Here is a 26,186-nt window from a genome sequence, read left to right as displayed (position 1 = left end):
TCATCCACTACCATTTTCCTCATTTTGTACATTGCCCCATTCTGTATACAGTTTGCGGAAGCTGAAAACCATTTGAGTTGTTACATGTTCTGCCTATTCATTAAAAAAAAGTCAAAATAAAAGCAGACAGATAGATAAATGAAACAACTTTGATGACCATGTTGCCAGTTAGGTCAATTCCATCTACCAGGGGCACTACCAGGAATTTGGGCTTCCTGTATAAAATAACACTTTTGGCCTCACCACTTCAACGATACTAATTGAAAAACATTATTTTATAGGACTCTGGTCAATCATGAGACTTTAATAGACTAACTAGAATCTTCACTTTTCTTTCCCTTATGACGCCCTTGTATAATACACAGTTAATTTACAAAGGCGAAACGAAAGCTTGAAGTCTGAAGCTTAGCTGTATAACCCTCAATCACAAGAGTCTCAAAGGGCTTCACAGCCTGACAGTTGACAAATAGCAACATCTCCTGATCCCCCAACTGGGGAAGGTAAAAACAATTTGGGGTAAAAAGAAAAAACATTGAGTAAGGACCAAAGGTAGATGGATCCCTTTCTATGAAGACCATAGTGCGAAAGATTCCAAGTGGGTAATATTGATCACATAATATCATCATATAAAACTTTTTCCCACTAATAATCAATCGTATAACTGCTAATAGCAGCATTGAGGACGCCACCAACGGAACTGCTAATAGCATTTGAGGAGGAACATTACTGGTTTATTTATTTTCTGGGTCACAAACTTTTTATTTTGGATGGTGGAAGGCCTGAAATCTCCTAATTGTCTCATGTGTTGGGCTTTTGTGCTAGCACCATGTGTATGAACATGCCCTGAGTTTACTGAGCGTCTTTATCATTTGTGTTTGTTGACTTTCCATCTTTTTGCACACTTTACAAGTTTGTTTCCTTTGCAATTTCATGTAGTATTTTGAAATATATGTACGGTGTCCAATCAAGCCTTTCATCAGAGTCTTCTTTACTTTTCCACCGATACTCCTTCCTTTTCACTTGGCTCCTTGATGACTGCTTCTGTGTTGTATATTTTGGTTCAGTTGTGTCCTTTTCTGGTTGTTTATTATTACTATTATCTGTAGTTGCTTCAGTATTTGCAGAAGTGGTCCATTTCTACCCTTCGTAATCATATTGTGGCTAATGAGGAAGAGCCGCCGGTCGTCCAGTAACCGGAAGGTTGGCTGTTCGATCCCCGCTCTCCCTGAGTCATGTGTGTCCTTAGGCAAGACGCTTCACACACATTGCCTCCAGTGCCACTCACACTGTTGTATGGAAGGTGTGAATGTTTGGTGGTGGTCGGAGGGGCCGTGGACGCAAACTGGTAGCCACGCTTCCATCAGCCTGCCCCCAAGGCAGCTGTGGCTATTTAAGTAGCTTACTGCCAGAGTGATAATGTGTGAGCGCGCGAATAATGTATCCATTTTGAAGCGTCTTTGAGTGTCCAAAAAAGCGCTATATAAATCTGACCTATTATTATTATTATTATTATTATTATTATCTTCCTATAGCTGCTAAACATCACTTGAAATGCCATCTATAATCATTTCACCAATGCAGTGTTTGTTGGTTCACCATCTAAAACTCACACACTGATGCACACACACAAAACAGTTTATTGTCAATATCCCTTCCTGCAATTTGTAATATTTATTAGTGAATATCAGAAAATAAAAGTAACTTACTAGCTGATACACTATAGCAACATTAGTGATCAGTCATAATACAAAAAAAAAAAATAATGTCTGTTTTTTTAACATACCAGTTTATGTAATTTAAACATTTTTGTAGCTGAGTTGAAAAATCAAGACTTGATAACATGTCAAATGCCCTAAAGTAAATAAAATAACACTTGATTGATCCTGAGATTTATGACACCTGCTGTCTCAAATTGTATACACCGACTTTTAACACAGTTCTACTAAAACACTGATTATAAAATATTGAGTAATTTCACATTGTATATACCCATTAACTATTTATAATATATATATGTAATATATAAAAAATTCCAACTTTTTTTTTTACCTTGACCTCTTTAAAATTTGACAGTTAGTCTACAAATCAGGTGTCTCTCTTTTCTTAAAAATGGCTAACATGTAACGTCACTGGGAAGATATGTGATTGTGAAGTTCCTACCCTCTTTAGGATTATCCGTGCAATGCATATATGTGATCCAACACATCACGCTTTTAAGGGGAAAAATATAATATCCATGAAATAGAGGGCTCATAATGTCATGTAGTATATATATGATACGTTTGGCGATACTGTATAGGGTTTGTTAAACTTCAATCAATCAGTGTTGAGGGGCCAGAAAATATGGCATGTCAGGTAGGATGTTAAACTGTGTTTTTTCCACTATGGCCCAAATATTCCCATTCACGCTTAAGTCATTTTTTTTGCATGTCTGGATTGTACACTGTCAAGGTGTGTCAATTCTCCCATTCAGTCTTTGAACACACTCATCAACCCAACCTTGAAATGTGTGCGTAAACACGAAAGGGGCGTGACTAATTAAAATCTGGCCCAAATTCCCAGAGTGTGAGGTTTTCATGAGATGTAAATTCCACAAAGTTGCATTTGGAAAATATGTTACATTTTCAATGTGAAATACTAACATAATAATGATTTACATACGATGAGAGGAGGAGCCCAACCACTATTCTCCTATAGAGTTGAATTGTTAAGTTAAATTTATTCTGCTGTTATCTATGACATTAATAAAAACATCACAGCACATGTAAACACAGGCATGCCTTTTATTTTTTTAAACAAATTTTTGTTATGTCTTCTTTTAAAATTGCAAATGTAACTCAAGTCAAGTCAATCTTTACTTCATATGAAACTACGGTATGCCAATGAAAAAAGTTACTCATCAGCATAGTCATGCTGTTCTTCCTCTAAAAGGTGCGACCAAATCACGTGCCGGTGCAACCAACTTTCTCAGTGACTTGTAGAGCCCTGATTTTGGCCCCACCACTTCAATGGCACAGATTGAAAATTGTTATTTTGAGGGCACTTGTAAATCTTGAACCCAGAGAGTCCTCACTTTTCTTTCCCTTATGATGCCTCAGTTAAAGCAACACTAAGGAACTTTAAGTTTACGTTGATTATGGTGACGCCACATGGACAAAAGCGGTAATGTTATGCCTGAAGGAAGACCAAATTTCTCATTAGGAAATTTGGCAGGCAGCACTATGCCTTGCTGGGCGTTCCGCCAGACCAAGAGTGTTTTATATTGGATGCTCCTGGTGCAGCTGATAATTAAGTGACAGAAAGTAGACTAGACTTTAGACCAGATGAAATCAGATCAAAGTTGTGTTGCAGGTGGTGTAACACGATTTGGGTGGATTTGATCTAGGCACAGGCAAACAGATTCTGTGCTCCGCTGATATGTGTGGTGAATGTCATCGTATAGCATTCATAAATATGACAACAGCATGCATCAAACCATTTGAATCATTGTTGAAATCAATTAATTGTATGCATTATTTTTTGTTAGCATCATTAATATTACAGCCATATATTTTCTGAAAGCAGCCCACTGACCGTGGCACCAATATATGTGTTTGTGTGTTTGGGTTGTGTGTGCGTGCATGCATGTTAGATGAATGTATCTTAATTATCCCATATTTAGTCTTTTATTAATTGTAAAGCATTTATTCAACCTTGTGAATTCATTCAATATTGTGACCTCTGTTTGAACTGTGTGAGTTGGAGTCGACTGCAGTCACAAGACAGGAAATGTGCCCTCATCACAAGACAAATGGCCAAGATAAATGGCCGGAACATTTTTATGGTTGAGAAGCTTTTAATGTTAAAGAATGTCTGCATTGTTGTCTGTGTAAACAATTGTCACATTCCCCCCAAACCCTTCAGAGCAGTAATGTCCTTTTTTTTTTTTTTTTTTAGATCAACCCAATAATAACAGGAAGAACGACAAAATGTGTCAGAATGGGCAGGAGGTTGTGATCTGTCTACATCTCTGTTCATTCTCCTCGCGAGTCTATATCTCTTGTCTTCCTTCTGTGTCTGTTTATTAAATGTTCTAGGCTGAATGAAGCCAACAGTGCGTGTATGTGGTTGTCACACAGACACAAGATCGGGTGTGGAAGGCAATCTCCAAGTGCCCAATTTGCAGTTTACATCACCCACAGGTGGAAATCTTCTTGCAGTTCCTCTTAGACGTACTTAAACGTCTACTGTACAGATTCCAGGGAGTCTGTTATGCTTTTACTATGTAGATTGCACACCTCTCCTGTGCTGAATTTAAAAGGATTCCATTGGCTGTGTTCACTCCCACAACAACTCCCATTTCTAACTGGGCCCATCTACGGAAATACCAGAAGAAAGAAAACTCCACCGATGCATACAGTTGGACTACACTTTACACTCGACTTGCGCTGGGCACGAAAATGGAGCCATTAAGATTTGTCACTAATTTGCAAAAATATGAGGTCTGACCACTAGAATATGTTTGTGGAAAAAATGTGAAACCGAGCAAATTTGGACAAAGGAAGTTTACATCTCATAACCTGAGTGCCAATTGATGAAAATCACTTAATGAGTTCAGGGTTGCTTGCAGCTTAAAAATGATCTACTGCGAGTCGTTCACATATGATGTAATTGCTTCAAGAGACAGTGGTGACTAGTCTCAAATGGTGCTGTATTTATTGTAAAACTGAATGGGTTCGTTTGACTATTGTTATGAAAAAATCCTGATTTTAAATCCATCTCTCTGTACCTTTCTAAGGTTCTCCCCCACTGAGGACAGATAGCCTCAAAGTTGAGGATCTCTGCATTATGCGGAGGAGTGACAACTATTCGCCAGTTCCTAGTGAGGAGAAGAACCTTGATATGGACAACGCCAAGGCCCGGAACGACAACTCCATAGTAGGAAACTACATCTGTCTTTTTATATGAATAGGAAACTATACCATGTGGTTACGGATTGATGACTAATGCACATTAAGTAGTCATCAATCATTAAAAACTAACACATAATTTCTCTTTTAAGTAATGGATTAAAAAAAAAAAGTTTCAATATGTATGTTTCTTTCGATTTGAAAAAAAAAGTAAAGAAAAACCCCCAGCAACAATAGAATACACTTAAAGCAGGGGTGGGCAGTCCTTGAGGGCCGGAGTCCTGCAGGTTTTAGAGGTTTCCGTCCTCCAACACAGCTGATTCCAAGGAACAGGATCGTTATCTGTTTTATGCAGAGCGGGCTAATTAGCTGATCAAATGAATCAGCTGTGTTGGAGAAGGGAAAGATCAAAAACCTGCAGGACTCCGGCCCTCGAGGACCGAATTTGCCCACCCCTGATAGACCAAGGGTGACATGCAGAGTTGCGGAAAATTTTTGAGGAATAAATTTAATAAATAGTGAGTATATTGGTAGACAGATAATGAGAATGGAGCTGCCAGGCAAAATAGCCGGAAAAAGATCTAGGAGAAAGTTGATCGAAGACATGAGGGAGGGAAGACATGAGGGCTGTTGGCGTTAGAGAGGATCATGCAGAAAATAGGCTTAAATGGAAACGAATGACACACTGTGGAAAAACAACAACAAAAATAAACTACAGCATATGTAATTGTAGTTGCAGCAGTAGAAATCATACGCAATATGTATAGTATATTGATCACCTCAGTCACAACCATTTGTCAAAGAAATAAGCAGTGTATCAAGTTGGTGTCGCTAGAACACTTCCACACATCATTTGGATTCAGTATAATTTCAGATCAGGGTGTGACAGTTGGTGACATGACCCTGAATGACATTACCACTAACTGATGCTTATAATGACTTGTATGTAGATTGCTTAATGACTGCTATAACAGTGACTGAAAAGACAAAGAATTTTAGTACAGTGAAAGTGAAGTCAGACTGTGCAGAGAGGAAGGACTTAAACAGAAATGTAGAAATGTAAATCGCTGATTAACGGAAGAATGTATGCTTCCTATGGTAGTCAAAGCTGGGATTTTTTGTTTTTGTTTCTAAATCCCAACTGCACACTTTTTAGAGGTTAAATTTGAGTGTGACTTCATAAATCCAGATTCAATCTGTCCCGTGAACCTGTGCATTTAGGTCAGTGACTGAATCCAGCACAGTTTCGATATTACCTGTAGGCTACTTATTTTGATTAGGGTAACTGGTAAACTGCAGCCATATTTAGCTCACTTTGGGCGATAGTACACCACTCTGATCACTGATCACCAGTCAATCAGGGCTTACACAAAGAGAGAGACTACCATCCACACTCACATTCAACCAGCCAGCAATTTAGTCTTCGGTGGGTTAACTTACACCACTACAAAAGCACATACAATTTTGATCCCGAAATTCAGCCCATCACAACATACAATGCAGCACACCATCAGTCATGAGACATTGGAGCTGGGCAGCTTTCCAAAATAACGGGGGCAGTAGGGTGACATGCTGCATCTTGGACCCCCGCTGGTTATGGTGACAAGTCTCCTGTCTTCTGCACATGCTGAGCGAGATACTGACACTGATGCATTTTGCTCACCACAAAAATTATTCTGTCAGCAGTGTGGCACATACATTATTACATTCACATTCATGGTACTGTGTGTTTCTGTCTTCCACTTAACATTCTTTTAGCTACTCTTTTCCACCATGTTTTTAGTAGCTACATTGTTAAGTGTATTCTGAATTATATATATTTAAACAACTACTTGGCAATGACAGGTGATGTATTTATTTTTTCAACCCAAATATGTCTCAACACATTTGCTGCAAAATCATTGATGACATTCTCAGAGACAGAATCTGGGTCAGAATGGGTTACATCACAGTGGCTAAGCGCCAGAAATATATGAAACAACAAGATAAATCTGGCCTTTTTTATACAACTTATCCTGTTCAGGGCATACTGTATGTGCTAACTGGTGAAAGGCGGACTATACCCTGTGCTGGTCACCAATCAATCATAGGGTAGACAGGAACTTTTCACTCACTCAGTTTTTGGTAAGGTGCCTGTTTATAATAAACCTCAAGTGTATGGTGTATCAATACCACTTAAAAAACACAATGTCCCTGAAAATTGTACCATTTACATTCTGAGTTATTCATCAATTATTAGTTATCAGAATCAGGATTATTTTAATTGGCCAAGTATGTTTAAAAAAAAGAAAGAAAGAAAAACTAATTTGTTGACAATAGTTGATGTCACTCTTGTTCTGTAGTAGAGAAGGGGAAGAGAGCCAGACTTGGACTTGAGTTGGCAAGAATTGCTATTTTGATTGACAAAAATTGAAAGATATGAGACTGGACTAGTGGACTTGGAATTGAGAATTGAGTAGCAACTTCACTTGAATTGAGGCAGAAGGACTTGACCATGGGGGCCTTTAACACAAAAAATAACTAGACTAAAAAGTGAATAAATAAATAACAGCAAATAAAAAAACAAAGAAACTTAAAAAATATCTACAGTGATCCCACGTGAGAAGATTAGTAACTGCGCAGTGATACATGTATCACAACTCTTATCCAGGGCCAGAGAAAAATCAAAGATCAGAACGAGCTGCATTGTGTATTTATAGATCTAGAAAAAGCCTTTTGACAGTGTACCGAGAGGAACTGCTTTTTTGCATGAGGAAGTCTGGAGTTTGCAAGTAGTGTATTAGAATAGTACAGGACATGTATGAGAGCAAAAGAACAGTTGTGGGATGTGCTGCATCAGGGATCAGTTCTAAGCCCCCTCCTATTTGCAATCGTGATTGACTAGCTGCCAGATGAGGTTAGACTGAAATACCCATGGACCGGGATGTTTGCTGATGACATTGTGATCTGCAGTGAAAGCAGGGAGCAGGTAGAGGGAATTTTAAAAAGGTGTAAGCATGTGTCGGAAAGGAGAGAGTGAAGATTAGCAGAAGATAGAATACATGTGCATGACCGGGAGGGTTGGACGGGAAAGAGGGAAAAGAGAGTCAAGTAGTTAGGGTGGAGTACTTTACTTACTTAGGGTCAACAGTCCTAAGCAATGTTAACTGTGGTAAAGAGGCCATCCATGTTGCATGGCTTACAGACAACACAGAAGTGAAATTAAGATGTTGAGGTTCTCTTTTGGAGTGATCAAGTTGGTTTTGTTGTTGCTGTTTTTCATGTTTTTTGATTTGTTGTTGTGTTTTGCACTTTAGGGCCACCATACTTGGCAGACTTGCCCAAAAACTAATGTTTTGGGATCTGTTTGAATTGAAACTTGAAGGTTAAGATGTGGTTAAGGTTAAGATTTGAAACTTTGTTGAGTGGAAGGCAAAGTTGTGCTTGAGCTCACAACATCCATCCATCCATCCATCCTTCCATCCATCCTTCCATCCATCCTTCCATACATACATACATACATACATGCATACATACATACATACATACACAAGGCACTCATAGACTAACTACAGCAGCACACTATATATAAAAATTAAGTATGCATTTTATTTTCTACCGTAGAACAGTTAATAGTAAAAGATAAAATAAAATGAAACTCCCGCTCCCTGTGTCCTAAAACACACACTGGCGACTGTGGCTCAGAGTGTAGAGCCAGTCGTTCAGTAACCAGAAGGTTGGCTGTTTGATCCCTGCTCTCCCCAAGTCATATGTCGTTGTGTCCTTGGGCAAGACACTTCACGCACATTGCCTCCAGTGCTACTCACACTGGTGTATGGACGGTGCAAATGTTTGGTGGTGGTCGGAGAGGCCGTAGGCACACACTGGCAGCTTCACTTCCGTCAGCTTGCGCCAGGGCAGCTGTGGCTACTTAAGTAGCTTACCGCCACCACAATGTGGATGTGTGAGTACATGAATAATGTATCCATTCCATTGTAGTGTCTAGAAAAGTGCTATATAAATCTAATGCATTATTATTATTATTATTATTATCACACACACACACACACACACACACACACACACACACACACACACACACACACACACACACACACACACACACACACACACACACACACACACACACACACACACACACACACACACACACACACACACACACACACAAACGAGACAACGAGAGACACTTGAACAATATACACATAGCTAGGGAGCTGATTGGATGACATGACAACTAAAATCCAACCAAAACCAGACCATGGCAATTCCAAATACACAAGAAAAAATGGCAACTGTTGCAGCTCTTCTTCTTTTCTTTTCTTTTTTTAATCATGAAAATATTCTTCATTGTCTTGACATCTTCGTCTACCTGGGGCTGGGCAGGCTCTGTTTGTGTGTCTAAATGAAACATTTGACTCTTGACAACTCTGTACTGAGCAGCATAAGGGCTGAACTTTCTAATTTTACAATGCATAACAAATAATTATGGTGTGCGTATGTGTGTATGTATATGGGATTAGAGTATCTTTGTGAAAAAAATAATTGAAAAACAATTAAAAAAGCAAAAGCTATCATTCTCTTTGTAAGTGTTTTTCTCTTTCTCTCCTCTAGCCCATGAAAAATCTTAATGCTGAAGACAGATCACCATTGTGCCCTCAGTTAGGCCCATACTTTGCTGATGGCCAGAGGCGAGTGGACTATGTTCTTGCTTACCACATCCAGAAGCCCGGCAATATTCGTCGAAAATCGCCCAAGTTTGGAGATGACAACTTTATTCGCCGGCTTCGACGTAGTTTGAGCATGAGGAGCAGCCGTGCACCATTACAGCCCAAAGAAGACCCAGAGATTGCTGCCCAACAGCAAAAAGCTGATTTTCATGAAGATGACAAGCGAAACTGGCGCGAAGAGTTTGAGGAAAACCTCATAGAGACTGGATTGGAATTGGAAAAGTCTGATGAGGTAAGGAAATCTTGTTTGAATCGAGTGCAACTCACAATTTGCATACTAATTAAACTAATGTTAGCTTCATAGATGTTTCATTGAATAATTACAAAGAATCAAATGAGCTTGACTATTAATCGAAGAGGACATATTGTGGAAAATGACCGGTTAGTAATACTATACTGTCTGTATGTACCGTATGTATATGCAAGGCTTGAAACAACTTTTTTATTTTTATTTGAGGAGCGGTTTTGTTAATCAGTGGCTTCTTGTGAGGAAGAATGAAAAAGCAGATTTTGGCAGGTTAATTCTAGTGACCTGGGGTCCATTTCACAAAGCAGGTTCAACAAACTCTGGAACTAACCCTGAACAGTGAGTTGACCTATCCTGAGAGAGGAAACTGTGTGTTTTCGGTTCCTGGACAGCTGATTTGACTTAGTGTGATCAACGCAGAGTAGTTTCACCTGGAGTTACCGCATCAATAGAACTCTGATTCGACAAGTCACCATGGCAACGGGGAGCAGAGGCCGGCGTCTTTCGAAAAAAAAAAGTGCAACACCGCAGCAGCTTCAAAAGAGAGGGATGTGGCGTGGGAGAACGTTGCTGCTCGGGTCAATGCGTAAATTTAAATATAGTCCTTTGGAATCTCAATAATATTACAGGGGAAACCTGTAGAATGGTATCTCATTAATTTATTTGATTTAGGTACAATCCTGTGGGGGAGAAGCACACTTGATTTAAGATCAAATATAAAAATAAAAAAAACATTGTTTGAACAGGTAAGAAAAAAACGGAGCGCAACACACAATATATCCTGGGATGTGAGTGCATGACTACGGCTGGTAATGAATGAAAAAATTAAATGTCATGTGTGGCTGAAAGAAGGCGGAGACAGAGAGAACCAAGAGATTTGACTTCATAACAACTGCCCAGTTGGTTTCATTTAAAAAAATATATATATAATCAACCGTTTTTATTTCGTAAATTGACTTTATGCACGCACCATTGTCACATTTGGAGTCTGGAGGCATGCTAACTTCCGGTTGCTAGTCTAACACATATCAATGACAATGACAGCAGTAAATGACGTATTACCTTTTGTTACCCAGAGCGAGAGAGAGAGAGCGAGAGAGATACACTGTTCGTTTAAGTGTATGTTGTGATTGACTGCTTGCTTCTACTTGTGGACGAAGAGCGCAGATTGTGAAATCAAATTGTTTCAACTTGTGGACGCAGCAGTTCAGGTCTGTATGAGGTGCATAAACAGCCAAACGACTCCACTTACCAAGCAAGTCAGTGCTACTTTATAAAGCAAACACTGTTAGCCAATGGTAAACTGTGTATTCAACAAAACTAAGTTTTGCACAGTCACCCCGGCTAATTTAACCTATAGCCCCCTCTAATATGTAGAGCATTTAATATTTACTCAAATAGGTCATGAATTAATTATAATAATTGTAATTAATCCACAGTAAAAGAAAAGACAATAACAATAGAAGAAAATAAAAAAAATGTGTCTGTCATGCAACTGTCAATGGTTTATGCATCTACAGTATCTCTTTGAAAATCTAAACAGTGCAAGGTCCCTGGAATTGGCTTTTTGAAGATCCACACTCCATGGAATGTCCTGTGTCGGGAGGCTGAGTTCATGAAGCTCAAGATGCCAACAAACAAGGTACACACAAAGAAGTCCAGCCTTAAAGGATTAATCAAATGCTTATTTACACTTCAGAGGAAAGCCATTGTTTTGTCTATTTCTCAGGAGTAAAGATGATGATTAACTAATATGGATATTCCTCTCAGTGAGTACAGTGAGTCCTTGGTTTGCATACCGGCATATGAGATTTGGAATGGGATTAATTAGCCAGTTTGTGCAATGGCGTAAGGATACATCGTTGCATACATCGTTCATAACAGTCACTGATAGTAGAGAGTGGTACATACGCCTTTGGTGCAAGCAGCGTGGGTACAGTTTCCACTCACTCACTGTGTTAATGGTTGTCTGTCTCTGTATGTTCTCTATGACGGACTGGCGAACAGTTCAGGATGTAGTCTGCCTTTTGTCCAAAGTCAGCTGGGATAACACCCTCAACAGGATAAGTGAAATTGAAAATGGATGGATGGATGGATGGATGGATAGTCTCCACCCAATCACAGCCATTCACACTCACATGAACACCTATGGGCAATTTTGTGTTTACAATTAACTAATGACCCCTCCGTCAGTCATTACCTTATGGTGGTGGAGGGGTTTGCGTGTACCAATGATCCTAGGAGCTATGCTGTCTGGGGCTTTATGGCCCTGGTAGGGTCACCCATGGCAAACAGGTCCTTGGTGAGGGACCAGACAAAACATGGCTCTCTGACCTCTTATGACGAGTACAAATATTGGATCGTGGTTTCCCTTGCCCGGACACGGGTCACCGGGGCCCGCCTCTCGAGCCAGGCCTGGAGGTGGGGCTTGAAGACGAGCGTCTGGTTGCCGGGCTTTCACCTATGGTACCTGGCCGGGCATAGCTCGAAAAGGCAACGTGGGTCCCTTTTCCTATGGGCGCACCACCTGTAGGAGGGGCCAAAGACATCGGGTGCGTAGCGAGCTGGGTGGCAGCCAAAGGTGGGAACTTTGGCGGTCCGATCAGAAGCTTGCTCTTGGGACATGGAATGTCACCTCTCTGGCGGGGAAGTAGCCCGAGCTGGTGTGTGAGGCAGAGAAATTCCGACTAGATTTAGTCAGACTCTCCTCCACACACGGCGTGGGCTCTGGTACCAATCCTCTAGAGAGGGGCTGGACTTTCTTCCACTCTGGAGTTGCCCACGGTGAGAGGCGCAGAGCAGGTGTGGGCATACTGATTGCCCCCCCGGCTTGATACCTGTACGTTGGGGTTCACCCCGGTAGACGAAAGGGTAGCCTCCCTCCGCCTTCAGGTGGGGGGACAGGTCCTGACTGTTGTTTGTGCATATGCACCAAAAAGCAGTTCAGAGTACCCACCCTTTTTAGAGTCTTTGGAGGGTTTGCTGGAGAGCGCTTGCTCTGGGGACTCCCTTGTTCTGCTGGGGGACTTCAACGCTCACGTGGGCAATGACAGTGAGATCTGGAGGGGCGTGATTGGGAGGAACGGGTCCCCCGATCAGAACCCCGAGTGGTGTTTTGTTGTTGGACTTCTGTGCTCGTCACGGATTGTCCATAACGAATACCATGTTCAAACACAGGGGTGGCCATGTGTGCACTTGGCACCAGGACAGCCTAGGCCGCAGTTCAATGAACGTCTTTGTAGTTGTGTCATTGGATTTGCGGCCGCTTCGGGTGAAGAGAGGGGCGGAGCTGTCAACTGATCACCACCTGAAAGAGTTTCAATGCCCAAATCCGGCAGAAATTCTCTCTTGTTCCGGGGGGAGGTAGGGGACATTGAGTCTGAGTGGGCCATATTCCGCACCTCAATTGTTGAGGTGGCCGATCGGAGCTGTGGCCGTAAGGTGGTGTGTGCCTGTCATGGCGGCAATCCTTGAACCTGCTTAAAATCAGGTTGGTAAGACCGTGCAAGGGCTCGACTTTGTGGAAACAGAAAACAAATTCGCTGGGGTCTGTGCATGGCATTGGCAGGTAAACTGCATTATCTCCCCATTATCCACCAACATTGCGTTACACCACCTGCGCAATGGAGGACCAAAACTGCCAAAAATAAAAACGGATATAAAAAAATATAATTAAAAAATGTAAAAAATAAAAATAAAAATGGAAATAAAAACAACTAAAATATATATAAATATAAACATAAAAAAATACATTTGTATTTAATTTTGGAATTCTATTTTTTATGTTCGTTTTTATTTTCACTTATATTTATTTATGTATTAAGTCATTTATTTATTTTGAATTTTGGTAGTTTTGGTCCTCCATACTGCGCTACCATTTAGAACTGCTTTTACTAAGTCTAAAATTTTGTCTACATTTGTGACCAAATTTGCAGATGCACCGGGTAGCTTGGTGCGCCGGCACGCTCAGGGAGGCGTAGCGCAGCTACGAAATTCACAAACACGCTAAACTAGACTTGCCCCGGCACAAAAATGGAGATGCGCGCTTGTTATTCCGAGAGTACAGTGTACTCTCTGTACTCTGGGGGTTCAGCAGCTCATGCCCCAGAATGCTCAGTGAGGCGCAAAACTGCACTAGACTAGAGTTGCACCCGAGCACACAGTTTACAAAATAGAGCCCATTGTGTGTCCTTCAATTTTGGCCTACCATTCCGCCATGTTTCAGTATATAAAGCAGTTAAAAATGGTTACAAAGTGGCTGTGGTTGGTTATGTAAATACTATAAATACTATGAAATTTCAAACCAAAACTTAAGAATATGCAAACAAAGTTTATAGTTTCACGAGAACTTTTTTCAAGGTTGGAAATAATAGTCTTGAAATCAGCCTACATTCGATTGTCATATTATTTACTGTAATTACTGCATTAGAGCAAGTTAGTGCTGGACTACAGTGCATTTTAATTATCTTTGGGTTATGTTGCCGCCATAGGAATAAAATTCCATCGTAAACTGAGGACTCCCTGTATATGCACAACTTTGTTTTTGTCAGCCCATATAAAGTTCTATGCTTATGAAACATTAGACATTCAAAGGGTTGCAATAGAGGGGCTTTGTTTTAAGATGCATTTCATACACGTTCTTTTTTTTTTGTTGGCTGGTTTTCCTACATTTTCTCACTGATCAACTCTCAAATCAACACGAATAAATTATCAGATCAAAAGAAAGATAAACCACTGGCAGGCAATGTTCATTTCAAATTAACACTATTTCATTCCTCTTGTATTCCTTATAGGTTTTTGAAGTTAATCAAGGAAATAATATTGTTGAAAAGATCCGACTGCTCATTCACAAAGTCACATCTCCTTTGCACCCAAAAGTGGACACCAATAAGCCACAAAGTGTGAAACCACTCTCTCACCCATTTTCCAGAGAAAAGGCACACCTGTGAGTAAAATCTTCACCTGACTTGAATGTTTCCTTAATAACTTAAGTTGGTTGAATGTTTTTTGTTTCACCACTTATACACCTTGTTGACGTGAATATTTTTTGTTTCTTCAGTGGATGTACCTACATGGTAGCAGTGTGATATTTAAGATGTGTTTTAAGCATGATCATTATGTGTTATACAATGTATTTAAAACAAATATAATAGTGTCTATAAATGTAACGCTGCTAACGCAATTACTCAATTGCTCAAAACTTCCATTCCAACCCAATTTTATAGGTGTGGTGAGACTTAAGACACCTGTTGCCACGCCAGCAGTAGAAAAATGACACAATGGCCCTCGGCATATAGTCGCCTGACTGAGACCGTATATTGCACCCTTATTATTGTATTTTTACTTGGTTTAGTGTATTTTGATTGTATAAACTGTTGATAGTTATTCATAATAACATGTCATTGAAATTATGGTTACTGCCAAGTGGAAATAAGCATCTAAAATGAGATCTGTTCTTGCTTTCGTCTGTAGATTTGATCTATCTGACAGAGATAATTTCTTTGACAGCAAGACAAGGAGCTCAATTGTAAGTATGAATATAATTCATGCAGTATGAAAAGGTGTGGATCAAACAAACAACTCAATAATCAACAACAATATATATGTATATATATATATATATATGTGTATGTTTGTGTGTGTGTGTGTGTGTGATATAGATATAATTTTGATGTTTTCTGTGTTGCCAGGTGTATGAAGTGCTCAAAAGGACAAGATGTACAAGGCCCATGTACTCAATGGGTAAGAATTCTTCAAATCACTCAAATTTTATTGGCCAGTTTTACAGTACTACACATCCAGATTCGAAAAATCCAAGTCCATTATATCCATGATGTCCATGTTTTTGTTGTTGTTGTTTTTTCATTTGTTGTTTATAGGGACAGTGCACATTGATGAGCACTGGTACAATACCTGTATAAATGCGTCAAAGTTAACATACAGCTAATTTCCATAGTTTAAAAGAAACATAGAACATAGACTCTGCATAGCAAGAAGCAATAACAATCCTACAATAACTATATAATAATATATATAATAATAATAATATATATATACTGAGAGGACTGACTGTGCAAAAGTGTTACATCTGAAGGTCACAGTCACCTCTCGACATGGGTCTGGTAGTTCTGCCAGTAGTAGGCTTCACCCCAATATATTCTGTTAATGTTGGTGATGTAAGTCCATACAGATTTTTGTACAGGCTAGTAGGTTATATGTTTCCAGTGATGACATGAGAGAGGTTTTCTTGCACACATTTTGAGCGCACTTGTTTATAATGATTCAATCTCTTGTATTGTGACCTCACTAGCAAGAGTCTAGCTTGTAAAACACAAATCTCCTATTGTGCCCATTTGCCTTATTTACTAACTGTCTCTCGAATTGCTCACCCTTGGAAAGAGAGTTACCCATACGGTGATGTGTTGACCAAATATTAAATAGAACGGAAAAGCATGCAAGCAGAGAAACCAGAGAGGTATTCTTGCACGCAGATTGTCTGAAAACGTTTGCAACTCAGTCCAGGGTGTGCACCATCCAAAGTATGGTGGGATAGACCCCAGCATACCCATGACCCAAATAAGGATGAGCTGTTTTTAAAATTGATTGAGGCATGCCCATTTGTTTGTGGTCTACTCTGTGTGTGTCATCAGAAAACATAAAGCTATTATTATCACTATCAACAGATAACATTTTTGAACACCAGAGATGCCCTGAGATTGGCTGGCAACCAGCTCAGTGTGCACCCTGCATCTTTGCCCAATGCTAGCTGAGAAACTCCAGTTCACCCACGACCCTAATGAGGACAAGCAGTATGGATAGCATAAATGAATAATAAACTCCAACTGTCGATCCCAGGGTCTGCTAGCTGTGATGTGATCACCATATCCGGTACCACTTTCATTAACATTAACATTTTTTCAAGAGATAAAAAAAAAAAAAAAGCATTTAATTTAATTATAAATTATTACATTTAAAAATTATAATTAATTATTTTATTAGTGAAACTATTTTACATTTTTATTAATTGTATTTACTTTTTTATTCATCTATTGGTATATGTTAATTACAGTAAATTATAAGTAAAATCATTTTAACATTTTATAAGGTCAATAACTGCTTCATTAATTCTATGTAAATTAATTAAAACTAATACAACATTGGCTGCGTTCACACTGCAGCTCAATTCCGATTTTTTTCACAAGCATCAGATTTTTTTCATGCAATGTGAACAACACAATTTATATTTATTCACACCAGACCTGGGCCTCTTTCATATGTGGAAATAAATCAGATATGTATGCAATGCGTCTGCACCGTGAACGCTCATCCGCACACATCCGATTCAGACGTCATCAAAAGCCTGATATGCGCTCTGCGCGGGTGGCAGAGAGTGCTTGGAAGGGAGACTACTGACACGTCTGTGAATATACAAAGCTGTTTGAGTAACAGTGTTTTTATTTGTCTTTAACACACGTCCGCGAAACGAGTCCACCAGACCACCGATCTGTAGCGTGCGTTGGCACAGCTAAATTTGCATATAACACTGATAAAAGTCGCTTGCCTCGACGGCTTGGCTGGAGGTGAAACGTTGCGAGTTGGGTTACTTCCATGAACACTGCAACGTGATGTTGTTTTGGGTTGTACGTCACTCGACGTGTGCTCTTTGCGCATGCGAGTCGCATCACGGGCATGTTACGTTCACATTCGATGTTGCATTTGTTTTTGTAATGTGAACAGTCCATAAAAAGATCGGATTTAACTAAAAATCTGAATTGGGTATCACGCCCTGCAGTGTGAACGTAGCCTTAGAAATAGAATTATTATTTTATCGGTAAAAGTAAAAAAAAATTCATGTGTATTCATTTTGTATTTAGTTTTTATTAATTTATAAAAATAAATAAGGTGATTTGATTTATTATAAATAAAAAGAAACATTATTCTAAAAATTTAAATTATTTTATTTAGTATTTTATTCCACAAACTATTTTTTATGCACACTATGTATTTCTATTTATTTCATCTACAAAATATGTGGTCCGCCTGTTTATTCAAAGAATGTAACTCAACCTCAGATAGATAGATAGATAGATAGATAGATAGATAGATAGATAGATAGATAGATAGATAGATAGATAGATAGATAGATAGATAGATAGATAGATAGATAGATAGATAGATAGATAGATAGATAGATAGATAGATAGATAGATAGATAGATAGATAGATAGATAGATAGATAGATAGATAGATATTTTGGCTTTCAAATGTGATGTGGAGACACACATGCATTTTTTTTTCTTTAAAGCTGTTCTCTTTAACAATTTGGCCAAAAATATCTTTACAATAGCCTTTTTATTTAACGATTTATGACTGAAACATCTTCTAATTATAGTAGATTAATACCTTAGCTGTTCACAATGGGTAATCCTGCAAGCCTCTGGCCAATAGTTTTCAGACTGGATTTGGGTTCGAATTTCTCGCCCTTCTGTCTGCAGATGTGACATCAAGTACGCGTTGTGTATGTGAAGAAGGATGTTTCAGTTTCATTTTTCGTTTGGCAGTAGCGTTTCAAAATTGAATTTTCTGTGTTCAGTAGCTTTAAATTAATTTTTAAAACTACTACATTTTGGTTGATAAATAAACGGCACAGATATGTGAATAAACGGTTAAATACAGATGTGATGAACATTTAATTAATATTTACCTGATTAACTGTTGCATGTCAATAAGAATGAAATGTATTTTCAGATCACTGTATGCCAGCATTAGCACCTCCAATACAATTCCAATTCAACATGTTTTTTTTTTGTGTCAATGGTGAATGAACTTAGCGGCGCTCCATTGATGATGTATTTTGGTTGTAGCTGTGCATGCATTTACTCAAGGGTTGTATCTCAATACGCTTAACAGCGGTGGCAAATTCAGGTCCAGAAAGTAAAACCCCTGCCACAGTTTGGCTTTAGACTCAAGCGCTAGTTAGCTAGAGTTAGAGTAGACAATATTAAGTATTGTACTCTTTGCGTGTTCAATTAACTGAATGGTGAGATCCAAGTGAAGAAGTCCCTTTGCAAAGGTATTTATTAATTATCAGAAGCTTCTGAGGACAAAAAGCTGATGACACTGAAGCCGTGTTCTATCAGGTTGTCTGTCTCTCCAACGTGGTACATCAATACTTATTCAGAATAGTGGGAGACTAGAAGTCTCCTCCCATCAACCCACAACACAGTATAAACAAGAAAATCCCTCTCTCCTCCCTTCTGCAAGTTCAGCAAGTTCCCATAGCTATAAATCAGATTAGAGAAAAACAATCAGCCTGTCTCTTCCGAAAGAGACAGATACCAGACACACACTCCCTTATTTTCTCAGGAGTGTGAGACAAATAAAAATGCTATTCATTTAGCCATACTGAGTTAACTAAATCTAAAACGGCTAAAATATAATTTAAAACTGAAAAACAATGTTAATAACTTAACACTAGCTCCCTTGGAGCTCGTTTACCTGCTAGAGAGCTAGTTGCTAGCTAGCTAGCACCAGGAGCAAAAGCCAAACTGTGGCAGGATTTTTACTTTCTGGACCTGGATTTGCCACCTCTGATTAACTGCAACATTCCTCCCTCCTCAATACATTAAAAGCGATCTAGAAGCTGTTCTCACGGTGCCATATTAAAGTGGTAAACGCACATTGAGGTGGGAGCATAGAGTATAATGGCAGTTCTACAAGCTAAGTAAAATCGAAGGAGCAACGATGTATCCTGTGCGGAAGTCTGATAACTACTCAACAGTGACCCATGAAAATGGCCGCGTGCCAGCTGCGTCCTAGAGCAGGGCTTTAAATTAAACAGTACAGTATATCTTCTGTTTTTGTCATTTCTTTATTTCGTTAGTTTGAAAAGAGCATAGTTTTTTTACTTGGATTTAAAAGTATTAACTCTTTATTGGTGTGTTTTCAATTGTATTCATTCATATTATTCACTCTAATAATAAAGGATACTGATAAATCAGGAGACCGTATTATACAAAAGCACAAAAAGACAAAAAAAATGCTTTTTAAGGATGATTTTTAGTGGTGTATTATAGCTACACGGTAGAGTTATTCACGGGATTTTAAGTTACAACGCCTTACCAACCACGTGTTTCTATGGTTTTTAGTAATTACACTGCTATTTTCAAAGAAATTTAAAAATTTTTATGGTTCTGCACAGTTGTTTGCATTCAATACTTAATACATAAGCCACATATAAACTCTTTATACTTGTTTACAAGTCACTCCAAATACAAGCGAGGAGTGTGGGAGGCTGGTGGAGACACGCTAGGGTAGACCCAGAGGTGTGAAATCCAGGTCCAGAAAGTAAAAAAAAAACGTTGCCACAGTTCAGCTTTAGTCACAGGTGCTTCTACTTAACCGGCAGGTAAACGAGCTCCACGGGAGCTCATTTGAATAGAAGCGCCTGTGGCTAAAGCCAACCTATGGCAGGTTGACGAGTACAGGAGTTGTGCAAAAAGACATGTTAACTTGTTGCAATTGATTTGAGATGTTACATGTTGCTGTTCCTGGTGTGTCTAAGACACAAACATAATGTGCTGGAGGGTCGACATATTCTGTCTGTTATGTTTCGGATTATGATATAAATTTTCACAGGGATCACCAGTCTGCTTGCCAACGGTGTTTATTCAGCTGCTTATCCTCCTCATGATGTGAGTATGTGAGCGCAGGTAACATTTTCAGTATAATAGTGATGGCCCCAGAGGCTGCATAATTCTGGTAACATTTTATAGAACGTGTGGCATGTGTGGCCTCAGACAAATAATTATCATGCAACTTCTAAATTCTGTGCTGGTGTGTTGAAGATATTGAATTTAATGTTGTTTGAATGTTCCAGGGGGAGATAGATGGAATCAATGACCAACCCAATGACAGAAAGGTAACCAATAGACTCATGCTCATAAATGTAATCTGTTTTATTACTTGATACATGTTTTAGTTCAACTAAGTATTAAAAACAGATAATTTAAGGAACTTAGTTTAAATGAGCGGATTTGCATATTTGATCCTATTTCACTAGACTTTCTATAACCTTGCAAATAGAGTGTTTCAATTTAAAGGGAACTCTTCACAAGTTTGTTTATGTGATAGTAGACGTCATTCATGTCAGGCTTCTAATGGTTTACTGTAGTTACATGGGTCTACAGCCTTTATTTGTACTCTGAAATTTTTTTGACATTAGATGAATTTGAAAAAAATGAAATTAAGTCATCTGTCACACCTCATATTACAGCTTTGACTTATGTAAATAATTTTTCTAACACTTATTGCAACATGAAATTTTTAACTTCATGTAAACTTTTTTTAAATTATTATTTCTTAGTTATTTCTGTAGTAGTCTGAAATCTTGAAGAAGAAAAAAAGATTAAGTTGGCTTTATTACTTTTATTACTTAAATAGTATTCTCAGTTAACCTGAAAGTTCTTAGACAGAAAATGCAAACTGGATACAGGAACTTGAACCCTTAGCTTCTGAACTGTGAGGCAGATGTGCTAAACAATTAACCAACTATGTTTAAAACTGAATTAAAAAAGCTAGCACACTTTACTGACAATTCAGGGCGGCATGGCTCAGTTGGTAGAGTGGTCATCTCCCACCCAGGATGTTGTGGGTTAGATCCTCAGCCTTTGTGACCATGTCAACGTGGCTTTGAGCAAGACACAGAACCTTAATTTGCTCCCAGTGGACCTCGCAGTGTCCTGCATGGCAGCAGCTGGTCACTGGTGAATGAATGGGTGTGTGAATAGGTGAATGTGAGGCTTTGTAAAGTGTTTTTGGGCACATTATGGTGTAGTGGATAAAGCACGATCCAGTAAACAGTCTATTTACTATTTAACTCTTTGGGCTACTAGCCAGAGATGAATGCAACCCTGAAGCAGGGGGTTGACAGGCACTGACAGACATCTCCGCATTCAGATTAGACGCTGATGATGTCATCGTGCAGGCTGACTGATTTTGGTCTGGTCACGCGAGACTAGCTAGCAGTAGCCTATGACTAAGGGGTGGATTACAACAAACTTGCATGCGTTGAGGATACAAAGTCAGAAGGAACATACGGACGAGCAAACTTCAAATCAAAAGTGTAGGCAACACTGCGGATTATACGAGAGACAAACAACTAGACAAAAAAAAACAAAGGCAATTTGCAGAATTAGCCTTGCTGCTAAGACTACTGCAGTAGTGTACTGGTTTCAGTAGGGACCATGTTTATTAAAGTAAATTACCCAAAATAATGGGTGGGTTGCATTTATAGATAGAACAAACACTTATTAAAGGAGAAGTCAACAATTTTTTGGGGGGACAATAATATGTTCTATGTAGCCCCACTAGTCTAAATATGGTATTCTGGTGAATATTGTGTTAGTGGAATATGAGTTATGCAGAAAAATCCAGCCATTTTTATCCATCTCAGGGAGCGGCCATTTTGCCACTTGATGTCAACTGAAGATGACATCATGTTGCTCAGGTTTTAGGTAAGAAGCAATCACAGCGCAGCTTCAGAAAACAGGTGAGCTGTGATTGGTCGTTACCTGAGCCCTGAGCAACATTGATGTCGTCTTCAGCCGACAGCAAGTGGCAAAATGGCCGTCCCCTAAAATGGATAAAAACAGCTGGATTTTGCTGCTTAACTCATATTCCACACAAGTAATATTAATTAGAATGTTATGTTTAGACTAGTGAGGTCACATATAACATATTATTGTGAAGAAATGTTTAAGGTTGACTTCCACATGAATTTGATCAGATTGTATCCTTGAAGAGGCATTCAAAAAACGGATGGAATTTGATTTTGGCCCAAAATTGCATCGATTCACAGCTAGTCTATTGATGCACATGCATCGGGGCTCCTGCGTTTATCAATACATGTTAATCTTCCTATTCCTAGTTCAAACGACAGCTCCTGGTTATTAGGGCTTTGACTCGGCATGAGACTCAGCAATGTTTCAGTGTTTTATGGTGTCTGCTGTATCTTGTGTTGCTAATGTATTGATACTTAATTGCTTATTTACTTACATTAATTACCAATGTTCAGAAAATATTGTGTAATTGTTGACAGTATCTCAATTGTCAAGTTAGCATAGTGTGTATTTCTTATGGTTATTTCCATATAGCTGGAATGGTTACTGACTAGCTTTCTTCACAGACACTATATGAAGAATGGGCCAGCTACAGTGTCTTCTACAAGTACCAGCCCATTGGACTAATTAGGTGAGATTCATTGTACTGCTCTTAAGATAAGGAGGAACAAATAACCTGGTAAACAGTTTAGTTTTTTTGTTTTTTTGTTGTTGTTTTTAAATGGGGCAGTAGACAGTAGTAATACAATCTAGTCATCATCCAATCATTCGTTTTTCACAAGAGAACAGAAACTAAAGAAGATGCAAAAAAAAATTGTGACTTGTTTTCTCAATATTTATTCCAAAAACCAAAATGGTGTTCAGATGAGTGGCAATCACATACATGAATAATTGTCTAATCTACGTCACGATGCTGCCAAAATCCGAAAACTCGAGACAAATGTTGGCACATTTTGTCATTTTAGCTGGTTTGGAGTTTTGAAATGGTGTGATTCTCTAGAAAGAGTATCTATGAGAAGCTGTGCTCCAACTCCAGTTGGGTGCATGACATTTTCTTAGTGTTAATAAAAATTAGTGTTATTCACTTACATGACTTGTTATGCTGGCATAGCACTTACTTATGTGCGCTTTTTTTTTTCATTCTGCCAGCAGTACGTTATTTAAAAATGAATTATTAAAATGTAACATTGAGAGTTGTTTACATTTGCATTGACATATGTACATCTAAGAGACGAAAATGATTGCATTTTCATTGTTTTTTTGTTTTTGTTTTTTTGCCCACAGGAAGTATTTTGGGGAGAAGGTTGGGCTCTACTTTGCCTGGCTGGGAGTCTACACACAGATGTTAATCCCTGCTGCCATTGTTGGAGTAATTGTATTCCTTTATGGCTGTGCCACTGTTGATGATAATATACCAAGGTACACTGGAAATTTGATTAATAACAAATTTGACGCACAACTCCAAGCAGAAACTCATTTATTTTATGCAGGAATCAAAAGAGGATTAGGGCAGGAGTGTTGAAGTCAAATCATGCCAACCTTTTTTTCCCCACTTCACTGGCCCTAATCCAGTCATCGTAAAAGACAATGTATATTTATTTCTCCTTTTTTTTTTCAATCTCAGATGAAATTGTAAATTCTTAATGAAACAATATATCATACTACGGAAGCGTATTGCATTCACTTGAAAAAAAAAACAACTCCTGTTTTTTTGACTAATTTTTTGGGGGAGTTTTGTTTTTTGGAGTATTTTTTTTTTCGTTGTCAGTTTTTCTGAATATTTTTATCTGTTTTACTGATTTTTTTTTCTGTCAAAAAAATATTCAGAAAAACAGGCTGAAAAGAATTACTCAGAAAAACAGGGAAACAAATTCTTAAAAAAAACAGGGGGGGGGGGGGAATTATTAAAAAAAAACGGAAACAAATTATTCCGAAAAACAGAGCTGGTGTTCTGTTTTTTAGATTATTATATTTGTTTTTTACCTCTGAACTTCAAGTGACTTGTTGTAGACTTGCTAATAGCGGAAGCGGACACTTTCCCCCATACATATGCAAAAGATGGTCATGTTTACTTACTGGCTCTGAGGGAAAACCCTTAAAAAAAAAAATCTGAAAAACAGAGGAAAATATACTTTTTTTAAACTGAAAAAAAATTAACCACAAAACCACACTGCTCTTCCTGAATCCGAGTATCGACTTCCCGACGGACCCTCCTCTCCAGCACCCCTGAATAGACCTTACCTGGGAGGCTGAGGAGCGTGATCCCTCTAAAGTTGGAACACACCCTCCGGTCCCCCTTCTTAAAAAGGGGGACCACCACCCCGGTCTGCCAATCCAGAGTCACTGTCCCCGATGTCCACTCGATGTTGTAGAGGCGTGTCAACCACGAAAGCCCCACAACATCCAGAGCCCTTAGGAACTTGACGGCATCTCTTACCGCTGGTATTCTGCCAGATGTTCCCAGCAGACCCTCACAGTACGTTTGGGTCTGCCCGGTCGGACCAGCATCTTACCCCGCCATCGGAGCCAACACACCACCAGGTGGTGATCAGTTGACAGCTCCGCCCCTCTCTTAACCCAAGTGTCCAACACATACGGCCACAAATCCGATGACACAACTACAAAGTCGATCATCGAACTGCGGCCTAGGGTGTCCTGGTGCCAAGTGCACATATGGACACCCTTGTGTTTGAACATGGTGTTCGTTATGATCAGTCCGTGGCGAGCACAGAAGTCAGTCAAATAACAAAACACAGCTCGGGTTTTGATCAGGGGGGGGCCGTTCCTCCCAATCGCGCCCCTCCAGGTCTCACTGTCATTATCCACGTGAGCGTTGAAGTCCCCCAGCAGAACGAGGGAGTCCCCAGGGGGAGCGTAATTACCTCGAGGGTGCGTTGGAGTTCGCCTAACCAGTCCACATGTGCTTTGTGGACTTGGAGAAGGCGTTTGACCGTGTCCCTCGGGGAGTCATGTGGGGGGTGCTTCGGGAGTATGGGGTACCAAGCCCCCTGATACGGGCTATTCGGTCCCTGTACGACCGATGTCAGAGTTTGGTCCGCATTGCCTGTGAGGGTTGGACTCCGCCAAGGTTGCCCTTTGTCACGGATTCTGTTCATAACTTTTATGGACAGAATTTCTAGGCGTAGCCGAGGCGTTGAGGGGGTCCGGTTTGGTGGCTCCATGATATAAAGTTGGCTAGGGAGATCTGTGAAGTGGGCACTTGGAGACCGCCTCCCAACTCAACGTGCCCGTGTGACTGTGACATGGTTTTTACTTTTTATACCATGGCAGGGACCGGTCAGTTAGAAACTCTGCATATTTTGCAGCGGACATTTTGACACGTTTAAACGCCCTAATGATGACTACCATCTCAACCCACCAACCGTCCAGAACTCCATCCATCTGGACCATGCAGGCTTGCACCTCGTTCACTAGTCAAAACAAAGTTAGAAATGCCTATTGGACTCAGAATTACACAAACACTCAAACTTTTCTCCTCGTGAAATTGCTTGTGGGCAACTAATATAGAATTGTATGCATGACTGCTAGACGCTGGATCAAGAGGTTGTTGGGACACCAAAGACACCAGCAGTTTCAAACACCTTACAGTGGCTTTACTCTCCTAATATGCTATATTGGTATGAATGAAACTTTTCCTTGTTATGCCTTATAATTATTTAACATTGGAACGATTTGAAGT

At 39.4% G+C, this 26,186-nt stretch overlaps 1 protein-coding gene across 4 annotated transcripts in view; it reads left to right on the top strand.

The window, feature by feature from the left end:
* ano1a (anoctamin 1, calcium activated chloride channel a) overlaps window positions 1–26,186 on the top strand; it is a 55,771-nt gene that overhangs the window by 2,964 nt on the left and 26,621 nt on the right. For all 4 annotated transcript variants that reach the window (XR_015094333.1, XM_086070829.1, XM_086070827.1 and 1 more), the window contains exons 2-11: window positions 4,778–4,917; window positions 9,504–9,851; window positions 11,410–11,508; window positions 14,660–14,811; window positions 15,339–15,393; window positions 15,557–15,608; window positions 20,505–20,560; window positions 20,746–20,787; window positions 23,053–23,117; window positions 23,771–23,905. Coding sequence is in view for 3 of the 4 variants with exons in the window: in XM_086070827.1 (XP_085926953.1) it covers window positions 4,778–4,917; window positions 9,504–9,851; window positions 11,410–11,508; window positions 14,660–14,811; window positions 15,339–15,393; window positions 15,557–15,608; window positions 20,505–20,560; window positions 20,746–20,787; window positions 23,053–23,117; window positions 23,771–23,905 (1,144 nt within the window). In the remaining variant the exon portion in view is untranslated. The remainder of the gene's footprint in view (window positions 1–4,777; window positions 4,918–9,503; window positions 9,852–11,409; window positions 11,509–14,659; window positions 14,812–15,338; window positions 15,394–15,556; window positions 15,609–20,504; window positions 20,561–20,745; window positions 20,788–23,052; window positions 23,118–23,770; window positions 23,906–26,186) is intronic.

Source organism: Leptonotus elevatus, chromosome 3, assembly GCF_054856555.1.
Source record: "Leptonotus elevatus isolate MCC_2025b chromosome 3, RoL_Lele_1.0, whole genome shotgun sequence".
Taxonomy (NCBI): domain Eukaryota; kingdom Metazoa; phylum Chordata; class Actinopteri; order Syngnathiformes; family Syngnathidae; genus Leptonotus; species Leptonotus elevatus.
Note: the sequence above shows the minus strand (reverse complement) of the source record. Positions and strands in the feature narration are given on the sequence as shown.